Source organism: Phaethon lepturus, unplaced genomic scaffold (genome assembly GCF_000687285.1).
Source record: "Phaethon lepturus isolate BGI_N335 unplaced genomic scaffold, ASM68728v1 scaffold10047, whole genome shotgun sequence".
NCBI lineage: Eukaryota > Metazoa > Chordata > Aves > Phaethontiformes > Phaethontidae > Phaethon > Phaethon lepturus.
The window spans coordinates 61,581-73,241 of record NW_010551142.1 but is presented as its reverse complement, the minus strand read 5'-3'; the positions used below and the strand labels follow the sequence as shown (position 1 = coordinate 73,241).

At 41.6% G+C, this 11,661-nt stretch overlaps 1 protein-coding gene across 1 annotated transcript in view; it reads right to left on the bottom strand.

The window, feature by feature from the left end:
- The window catches only part of EXOC4 (exocyst complex component 4), a gene marked incomplete at both ends in the record, with an annotated part of 93,724 nt that overhangs the window by 40,227 nt on the left and 41,836 nt on the right, over positions 1 to 11,661 (bottom strand). Inside the window, one exon of the mRNA XM_010290795.1 lies at positions 7,679 to 7,856. Coding sequence (XP_010289097.1) covers positions 7,679 to 7,856 — 178 coding nt within the window. The remainder of the gene's footprint in view (positions 1 to 7,678; positions 7,857 to 11,661) is intronic.

Sequence of the window (11,661 nt, the reverse complement as noted above, 5' to 3'; positions counted from 1 at the left end):
CAGGAATAAAGTGCAGCGGACACTGATAGTAATCAAAAATAAAAAAGCACATCAGACCTAACAAAACCATTCAAGAATCTAGGGGAATGGTTAAAATGAAAGATGCCGCACATATGTGCAGCCAAGTTTCCATTTCTTTGACATCAACCCATCAATTAACAGTTCCAAGAAGATGAAGGCTAACAAGCAATTTACAGGCTGGAAATTTTGCACACTTTATTTAGAATACCCATATTCCTGTTGGCAATGTGAAACACAGACTGCACATCAGGTGTGATGGCCATTTCACAACCTTCTTAGCCGTTCTCAGCAAACTTTCAGCTTGCAAAAGAAGGGCTTCCAAGTGACATCACCGAAACAAAGGCTGCAAAAGATTCTGTGCTATCAACTCATATAAATTAGAAAGCATTCGACAATGGTCCAGGATTCAGAAGGCACAAGTTTCATTCCAACTGCCAAATACTGAAGTCAGAAACATGTCATTCCCCCATTCTGTATTCCCAACCTTTTCCTCAGCGCAGACTTTCTCTCAGCCTAACACCTAACAGAGCTGACTTCTACTTTCACAGCTATGCCAAACAGCTTTTTGAAGTTATTTACTGATGGGGCTCATTACAAGAATTTATGCATCTTTTTCCTCCTTCAGAAGACAGTCTAAGTGTATGTTTTCAAATCATGTCGATTTAGCTACTTAAATATTTAGGCATAAACTCCAAAACCCTTTAAAAATCTAACTTTGTAACTATGCTCAGCTATTAAAAGGAAAATCCACCTGAAACGAAGAGCCCTTCACGTACAGAGCAGCTTGATGCTCTACAGCATGGACAGAAGAGGATGAGTTATTTCCTTGCTCATATACCTGCAAACATTTCATTAAATGAGCTAATCTTTTTTAAAATCTCCCAAACCGTAAGCTCGGTGACCTCTTCGGTAATAAAATGCACAAGTGACTGTACACTGTTCAAACAATTCATTTTTATGCAGGGCTTTATCTCTTTGAACTTTAGAGTAAACGTTAGTGTTTATGAAATACATTGGATCAACAACTCCAGGAAAAAACGACTCTCGAAACAAAAGCTGTTAACGCAATAGTATTTGCACAAACTTCTGCTGTGTCACCATGCTAATACAGCACAGTTCAGTTAACAAGGACCATTCCTGGGAAAGACAATAATCCAATATTCGTAGCCAGCTCAGCTCTGGACCTCTTCCAGGTACCTGTTACCAAAGCAATTCAGTTAGTTTTAAACACACTTCACTTCAGCCAGAATCATCCAGTTAAAAAGAAAACAGATCGATTTTGTGCATTTCTACTTCATATTCTTTGTTTTTAAAAGGACAGGATGCCATTGCTAATCTTGTTCTTTGCCCTTCTAGCTGCATAACACGTCCCAGTGCTATGAAATCTCCTTGCAGTTGCTGACACACTTTTTCACCTTCATCAAGGTGATTTCCACCATCCTGAATTCCAAGTGCATCTTCTTAAAAGCTTAAGAAAGGTACCAAATTACTTTCCGTTTCAAAAATGTAAGGAGAAGACTTGAATTATTAGGTAAATTGGAGCAAATCTATAAAACAGATTAACAGAAAAGTGAGGTGGGACATTCCATACCTTCTTGGCAAGACCAAAATTTAAAGAAATACCTTCCTGCAAAATAATCTTGTCCCATCCTAAATTCAGAAAGGTGACACCCTTCCTGGACCATGAACTTTCACAGAAGTTCTCATGCTCTCAGTAATATGTATTTGCAGAAAAAAAAGTTGTGTAACACTCACTGCACTGGATTTCTTAATGCATGCTCTAAGTTCACTTCAAATAAGAAATGGGAGGGAGGGGTAGGGAAGGTGCCAAGTGACCTACTTTAATCATCCAAATTCCATAAATATCAGCGTCCTGGAGAGCAGAATGCTCTCTCCCACCTTCACGCACTCAAGATTGACCGAAACTGTATCTTTCAAAAGCTGTAGTCAAACCACTCTCATGACCATCATCCTCAGCTAAACGAGAGACGAGCATTAATGAGACAAACCAGTCAGGAGTCCAAGGGCATCAGTTCCCCACATTTAAGTCCATTTAAAAGGAACCAGAAATAGTCAGGCATATTTTGAGGACAACCAGAAAACCATTAGATTTCTGTAAAGAGACTTTCTGAAGTAACGCTACTTCAGGTTCAAAATATTACCTGGTGAACTTCCCAAATGCAACAGCAATTTCATATATTGCTCTGACATTTCAAACAGTATTTGTGGCACATTAACACTAACACCTCTCATCCAAGAATCTTATTTTACTTTACAAGTATTAACTGTGTCACAAATAGTCCATTCATCCTTTAAATGCAAAAAGAGATTTCACTATCTATTCCAGGACACACTTATTTAACTGAAGAGTCAGACAGCATCAAGGCTGCTGAGCGATTCAGAGCTCACAACTGGACATCATTCCTAAGCTCCTGCTCTTAACATCATAAGCCATTTTAGTAAGTGTTTTGCACAGCTGTCAGACCTGTGCTGAGCCACCCAGGGTAAGAGCAAAACCCACCTTGTTTTTGTGTGAGTCGGTACCTCGAGGTGCCGCTCCACACAGCAACTTAGCCTGATGAAAACTGCAGTTGCAAGGATAAACCCTTTGCTCTCCTTCGCGGTGCATTCCCTCTCGCTCACTCTTGTGCCAACACTGATGCAGTTCAAGGACCTCAGCAAGCAGAGAAGGCAGTCAGCAGAAAATACTTGGCCAAATCAACTCCCTTAAATTAAATCACTGTTGGGAAAATGAACAACACTGCCAGAGCAAGGAAAGCTCTGGGGAAAGCTGGGGAAAAAGAATAGATGGGATCACCGCACATCTGGCTTAAATCTGCATAGACTGGCATGGAGTTGAAACCTCTACACCTTTTCCATGAGGATGTCGTGGGGTAAATTGAGTACTAAGACTGCTGAACTCCACTGTCTTTCTCCTGCTCACCTGTGTGCCTAAGAGGACCAACACTTTTTGCCATTAATTCACTTACAAAATCACAGAGTGGCTCAGCTTACAGCAGCAGAGCCATCAAATATATCTCCAAGTGCTCTAGCAGTACTCAGGGAGAAGTATGGCACAGCAAATACAATTTAAGTGCAGCTTTCCTGCAAGATCACTCACGTTGCTGGCCACCAGACGTAGCTGTGCACTGCACAACTGCTCTCCCTGCTCAAATCTGGCACTTGAGTGCGTTCCTCTTTAAAAGGAAGGATATGTCACACAGCCTCTGGACAGAGGAGCACCACATGCAAAGAGAGAGGCTTTCTCAAGCAACAGTTTCTGATATCTCCAACTCTGCAGTAGCAGAACAGTAGTGTGTGGGCAGAAAGTAGGCTTCAATTTCTCTTGCTCAGTTTCCTTACGGTGTTTCAGCAATGTTTAGGCTGCTAAATCACACCATTTTTGGAAAACAACTGAAAGCATTAGACAGAAGACCCCAAAAAAGGAAAGTAATAATTGGCAGTGTCTTCTCAGTAGATAGACCACCAGGCAGCCTGCTAAAGACATGATATATGTCCCACAGCATATATGTGATTTTCCCTCTCTTCTGTAGAGGCAAGAAAACAGATGTATATCACTCTCAAAAAATTGAGATGCATCAACCACCAACACAACAAGAGAGATGATCTCTTCCTTGGAGGCAAATAGGACCAGCCCAAGCTGATAACAGGATTCTGAGTATACATGGAGATGTCTTTGGTATTTTCTCTAGCAGTGGGGTACCGCACTGATACAAAACAGCTTCCAGGGTGATCATCCCATCACTAGAAAGGTGACATTTCTGAAGAAGCTGAATGACACTGGTATTATTCAGCAGGGACAGATGCCTCTCTCTCTCATCGTGGTATCATAAGACAGTGCTAAAAAAAGTGAAAGAATTGTTGAAAGTTCTGTGCCATAGTTAACAGCAAGGAAAATCCATCACCACAAGTCCGAGCGGCTGCTACAGCATGTCCACCAGCTGTCGGTCCCCTGACACTAACAAAACAGGACAAAAGCGCCCTTATCTGGGTTAAGGAGATTTGGCCTAGACTGAAAAAGTAAAACACCACAGAAAGACCACGCTGCACCCAAAACCTTCTGTCTTCTTCCCAAGCATACGCACCACTGTGCCTTTCACACAGCACAGCCTTCACAATTTGGATTAGGATGATGCAGCATATACATTGAATTATGCCAGAAAACCTCAGAATTTCTTCATTGCATTGTCCTGAAGCAACTATTCATGTCAGTACACCACTAACTGCCGTAGTAACACAGCTCAGTTCTCTCCAGCCGAGTACTTGGTCCTGCAGTAATTATGCTCTTCAGAAGGATATTCCACCCACTCCTATGCTGAAGAGCTAATTTAGCTCCACGCACAAAATGCCAAGTTAAAACTTAAACAAGTTTCAAATCTCTCCTGTTGGTATGGCAATACAACTACAGGCTAAACTGGCTCCAGTACAAGTAAATAACTTCAAACTGTGTTTTCCTGAACAAGGCTGCTCTAATATTTTGACAAACTGATTTTTTTGTTTGTTTGTTTTCTAGCGCTCTGGTAGCCAACTGTAAAAGGTCACTCTGTCTTCCCCCTGACAAGTTCAGTATTATTCTTCCATTCTCAGAGAAGGTCAAAAATATATAATATCTGCATGTTCAGTATCTAAACATTGCACCTATCTAATACTACACTGCAGCTATTAGGAAGCATTCAGAAATCCAGCTACAAAAACAGGCTACTGAAAACAACTCTCATTTCCCACGAAGGACCATTTCCAGCCCACCATGAGCGCACATTATTACTTTTGTACAGAACTACAAAGAGATAAACTTGCTGCAAAGTATTTCACCTGCAGAGATGCACAACATACATGTGCAAAAGATTATCCTTTTGTGAACTGCAGCGTCACGTGATATTGTTCTAGCATGATGAATAAATTTCATTCACAGATTCACAGAATCATTCAGGTTGGAAAAGATCTCTAAGATCATCAAGTCCAACCGTCAACCCAACACCACCATGCCCACTAAACCATGTCCCAAAGTCCCACATCCAGATGTTTTTTGAACCCTTCCAGTGATGGTGACTCCACCATCTCCCTGGGCAGCCTCTGCCAACGTTTGACCACTCAGTAAAGAATCACAGTCTGCAGGAATTGCATCATTTCCCTGATGCACCCCGCCACGAACCAACTTCCTCCAAATATTCATCCTCCCCCAACAGGAGGCACATTTAAATAAACACTTTTAAAACTGAGTTTTCAGCTTCACCTGAAATATCTCCTCTCAAAAAAATATCCTTATTGGATAAAACAGGATGGAAATAATTTAGTCTTGGGATCAGAGGTTTTCTTACACTGTAAGGTAAAAAACTTTTCATTCACACCAATGAAACTAATGCATAAAAAATCCACAAGATTTTGAACAAAGACACAGAAGATTTCCTCCTTTCCACGTCAGTCAGTGCTAATCTCTTATCCTAAACCAGCAAGAGATTATGGATCTTAAAATGCTACTTTTCTGGATTGAAAAAGCTCTTTTGGAAGCTTTTCTGACTCTCTCTGACACCCATGCTGTCAGGCTGTCCTGGTTTTGGCTGGGATAGAGTTAATTTTCTTCCTAGTAGCTGGTGGTGTGCTGTGTTTTGGACTTGGGATGAAAATAATGTTGTTACCACTCTGACAGTTTTAGTTGTTGCTAAGCAGTCAAGGACTGTTCAGCTCCATGCTGCCCTGCCAGCGAGGAGGCTGGGGGTATAGGAAGCTGGGAGGGGACACAGCTGACCCCAACTGGCCAAAGGGGCATTCCATACCAGCCGACACCATGCTCAGTATATAGACTGGGGGGGTTGAGCGGGGCAAGATGCTGCTCAGGAACTAGCTGGGCATCGGTCAGTGGCTGGTGAGCAATTGCATTGTGCATCATTTATTTTGTATATTCTTTTCATCATTATTATTATTTTCTGTTCATTTTCTGTCCTATTAAACTGTCTTTATTTCAACAGACAAATTTTACTTTTTCCCCCCCGAGGGAGGGGCTGTGTCGTGTTCAGCTGCCTGCTGGGTTAAGCCACAGCACAGGCCAATGGCAACAAAACCTTTACAAGTGGGTTTTTAGTACATATTATACAGAAAGCTTGGTCAAATATTTTCTCCCCAACACAGCAAGCACATTCTCTCTATATATCTGTGCACACCTATGCATGCTTCTCTATAGAAGTTTTATCAATGTTGGTTTGGAATAGCCAGTATAACTCACTCCCAATTTCACCACTCACGAGGAATGAAGCCACCACAAACTCTCACTGACAAGGGAATTATCAGTGATCATTACCTGCCCTGTCATTCTGCTTCACCGAAGATAAAATCTTGGAGGATTCTTACTCCCAAGACTTCGTCCACTTACAGCAAAGTGTGCAGAACTCAAAGCTCTTAAAGTTTTTCTAGACCTCATGGATGACAGTAAGATGGCTGCAGACAGCCTATGCCAAGCCCTTTCCTCATGTCCATCCGTTCAATTCTTCTCTTTAATGGAGCCAGACAGCTTCAATTCTATGACATTCTTTTGCTTAGAAAACCCATCATTAACCTCTGGCTGAACATTACCAACCAAATTTTTGCAAGAACATTGAAGGAAAGTGAAAAATTGTATCATGGAGAAAACTGAGAAAGACTTCTTCAACAAAAATACTAGCTCCTCTGGAAAGACAAGTAAGTGGGTAAGGAGACAGTAGACATGATCAAAGGCCCACACCTTACATCCACCACATCCAAGAAGTATCTAAATTCACACCATGCACACAGTTGGCTGTGTTTGTGTAAGCAAAAAAACCCCAACTGTGTGTATCACTGCACAGTCAAACAAACCTTTAGAGCAACAGATAAACAGACCTAGGCCCTACGGTGAAAAACTGTGTTAGACTAGGAGGCAGAGAGCATTTTTCATTAACAGGCCAGAGGTGGAATGACCATCATAAATCTTGCCCCTCTTGTAAATAATGCCAGGCTCATTTCTTTGACCTCCTCCACCAAATACTGCGTGAGGTGTTCATCTGTGTACTATACATAAAGGCAATTCCAAAATAAATAAATTAAAAAAATCTAATGTGCATGTGTTAGCCTCTCAGCAAGAACGAGAGAACAGACATGTGACAGATGATAGCTCTGCTGCTTTTGAGTCTCAGATACTAAGGTGACAGGCATGGTACCAGAATAAAGCCTAAGCAAGGTACAGCTTTAGTATGCTACAGTTAAGAAAAAGAATCAAATAAGAATTCCCTGAAAACATGCTGGCAGCAAGTGTCTCAGCTGACTATAACCAAGCTATAATGACAAGAGAAGACAAGCGATTAGAGCTGTGACACTTTATAAGACAGGCATGACATGGTAACACAGAACAAAAATGTCACTGTTTGAAAGCTTCTGATAAATCACTTGGTAAGCAAAAGGAATCAACCGTTCCATACACCATAAGGATGAATCCACACTTTTTTTTTTTTTTTTTGCTGCTATTTAAGCTCTCTGGAGTTCAACAGGCTGTTATAAATGTGGACACTTACCAAAAATCAAGACAAATTCCAGTACAGCTGCCTCTTGAGTATGACAGATATTCTCTGGTATTCAGGTTATAAAAGCTTTTCCAACGTGAAAATGTACCCACCTGAAGGATTCTTACCTGCAAGACATCTTGAATCTTCACCCACACATCAACCATGTCATAGAGCTTGATATCACCATCGTACTGGCTGCAAGGCGAGGCCACTGTTTGCTGAAGGTGTCCAAGGACAACAGAGTGCGCAGCAGCCACCGCGTTGAATTTGTCAAAAAGAAGCTCTAGCAGCTCCAGCAGTAACCTGTAAACCATCAAGACAATCTCCATTCAGTTTCCAGAAGACACCAGAGGCACGCTGTCACGCAACACATCAGAGCAGCGGGCCAGAAGTCAGAAGACTGTGACTTCATACCCTGTTTTGTGACACATGTTGCGTGCAAGCAGGGAGGTCATCTAGCTTCAAACCCTCTCTGGGCTTCAGGTGACAAACTTAAGCTATTAGCAGCCAAGGTCTGGTACCTAAATACTTCTGAGGATATTCCTTTTCACTCTCTCCTCTACCAGAGTTGCTCACCTTTAACGTGTTGTACTTGGGTGTATAGGATAGAGAGTGTAATTAGTAGTTACACAGCAACTATACTTCAGTACCATAATATTAGAGGACATTTTAAGTTCCCAGACAGAGCTGCACACAGGGAGGGAGACTACCTGCTTTTTCCCCAGAACTAGGAGTATAAATTCAATAAAAATTGACTTACCCATACAAATGGAATACAAGATACTTACTTGGAATTATGAAACGAGTAGCATGAAAGGTTTTAAACAACAAAAAAAATCAGAAACCTAAATTATGAAGCCTCATCAACTGTGTCAGTTATCAAGATTTTCCTACAATATGGAAGGTGGTACGGCTATAACCTTATTTAATTGTACTACACTTTATCTTGCTCCTATGGCTTCCTTACTGCCCAATTATTGTAATTGATGTACCACTGCAAAGTCCTGAATATTTTGTGATAAGGCAATGACTCATCACGTCTTTTATTATTTGGGAAAAGAAAAATTCTGATCAAGTTCGCTGTCGTTTAATGAGCAATTGAAGTACACATGTAACCCCAACAAAATGTGAAGATAACACTTCCCAAATCCATATGTTAGGCACTTTCTAGCTCTGACAGACAGTCTCCATCACATTTAACTGCAGCAGCTTAAGAGTTAGCACATGCTTTCTGTGTCTACCCATCAGAAGTTCTATCCCCAGAGCAGGACAGACAATCTGCAGCAGAATCGGAGCTGCACCCACTCTTTAACCACCACACTTTAGTCTTCTGTCTTAGTTCGCAATCACTAATAAGGCATGCGTTCATGCCTTGGCCACTTCATTTCAGAATGCTGAATATCTGTATACATCCACTTTCAGCAGCGGTTTAAGCCAGCAGCTGGATAGTTAACTGGTGTAATTAAGAAGCTGTTGCACATTTGCTGCTGTTATCACCAGACAGTAAGAGTAGCTGGGCATGATGTTGTGGCTAACACCATCTACCTTACTAACTCACCTAACTTCTAGTCTGCAAAGGAGAGAAGCTGGCTATTGCTTTAAAAAAAAAAAAGTATCAGCTTACTGTGTTGCATTCATATAGTAAAATTTTACATTTATAGATATATACGCACAGCATTATACTGCAGTCTCTTGGGGTTCTCACATGGGTCATGAAACTAACAATGACGTCAACTACACAGCTCAACTGGTTAAGCAGAAGAGCACCTTGATTCAACAGAAAAAGCCATCAGATAAGTCTGAGAGGAGAGTGAGGCACAGCAGAACAGGTCAAGTGACCAGATTTGTGTCATATTAAAAACGAAGATGTGTTTAGGAATCAAGGTACTCATAAGAAACACAGAGACATTAATATTGCCATACCTTAAGTGACTATAGAAATAAGACACATATTTAAGCAATCAAAAAGAAACTGATCAGTATATCAATTTTCTCCATATTTAAGAATAGCAACAAATGCCTAAAAAAAAGTGTTGTTGGTACGAAGAGATAAAACACTGCTTTTTTTACAGGTCTTTACAAATTTAAATAAGACCCTGACGGGGTTTAACAGAAGTATACAGGACATGATGGTAAAGACAACACCAGAAAAGACAGCTATTATCGATACTAACATTATTACATTTTCAATATAGGAACGTCCAATGTGGAAGAAAAGCCATTCTCCTCCATTTAGGCTTTGTATAAAGCTTAATGACTACCCTTTCCAAGTGAAAATGAGAAGCTGCTCCTGTGGGAAGACCTATACATCTGCCTCGTTCCCTAACTACTGTTAGCCCATCACCAATGTTATCAGTGAAGGAGACAGGACAATATGCAGATGAGGCTGCCTGAAAAACACTCTCTATTGCTGTTAAGCAGGTATCAAGGAGGGCCACAAAAATGCTCTGAGGGTTGAACAGCTCTGCTGTGAGGACAGGCTGAGAGAGTTGGGGTTGTTCAGCCTGGAGGAGAAAAGGCTCTGGGGAGACCTTCGTGCAAGTCTTCCAGGACTTAAAGGGGGCTTGGAAGAAAAATGGGGACAGACTTTTTAGCAGGGCATGTTGCGATAGGACACGGACTGATGGTTTAAAACTAGGAGAGGGCAGATTCAGACTAGATCTAAGGAAGACATTTTTGACAATGAGGGTGGTGAAACACTGGCCCAGGTTGCCCAGAGAGGTGGTAGATGCCCTATTCCTGGCAACATCCCAGGTCAGGTTGGACGGGGCTCTGAAGAACCTGGTCTAGTTGAAAATGTCCCTGCTCACTGCAGGGGGGTTGGACTAGATGACCTTGAAAGGTCCCTTCCAACCCAAACTATTCTATGATCTTCTCCAACCCACTCTAAGGCATGGGAGAGGCAACTATTGCTTCTACAACCCCTAAGAGATATATAGAACTTCTTATAGCAAGTGACAGAGGCAGCTGGGTAAAGTGGCTGGTCAGCCAGAAGCCAGACAAAAACAGGAGGAAAAACAGATGTAAAAGAAATGTGGATAAATGAGGAATCTCATGTTGGAGGAACTTACAACCTTGGTTGAAATGCCAAAAAAGATAACATTACGGGAGCAAATTAATTATATACCACTGAGAAAAATTACCACTGCAAGCCCAACTTCTACTAACATCCCATTATAAATGAAAATGTAGTTACCTCTATACCTTCTTTTTGCCCCAGGAAGGTACAATTTTGCAGAACCAAACTAGCTGGGGAGTTTGACAAATTCATTTTTATTGTCCCTAGGTGAGCCAGACCTCACATTATCAACTTGCTTATGGAGCTATTACTGAAATAATATTATAGGTCTTTTCCAACCTTAATGATTCTGTAATATTATACTGAACAGAATTATTTGGTTTTCCATTCCAGTGTCTCCCTGTTCTCATGTTACAGACTCATAGACATGAAATCTCACCCGTCTCTGTTCTTCGGTGGCGCTAACTACCACCCCATTATATTTTCCATTCTTAATCACATCATATTGCCCCATCTCCCTATTTTCAAATTAGCCCGCGCCTATTAGCTCTATTTTCTTTTTTTCTAAAAGTCTTCCAAATCTGTCAGGTCATTTTTGAAACAAGGTGACCGAAAAGAGACACAGGCACATTCCGTGCCAGACAGCCAACAAGACAAAACGGCATAAAATAATATGGCCTAGATTTTATGCATATGGGGTTGCAGCACTGAGTGACCCAAGCGGAACACACACAGAGGATGACAGGAGACCGACTTAGGCAATTTGTCAAAGCAATCTCATAAGCCTTTGTCCTGGTTTCAGCCAGGGTAGAGTTAATTTTCTTCACAGAAGCTAGCGTGAGGCTATGTTTTGAATTTGGGATGAGAAAATGTTGATAAGGTGCTGATGTTTTGAGCTGTTGCTGAGTAGTCAAGGACAGTCCAGCTTCTCGTGCTGGCCTGCAGCGAGCAGGCTGGGGGTGCACGGGAAGCTGGGAGGGGACACAGCTGGGACAGCTGACCCAGGCTGGCCAAAGGGATATTCCATACCATATAACGTCATGCTCAGTATATAAAGCTGGGACGAAGAAGAAGGAAGGGGTGGAGGGA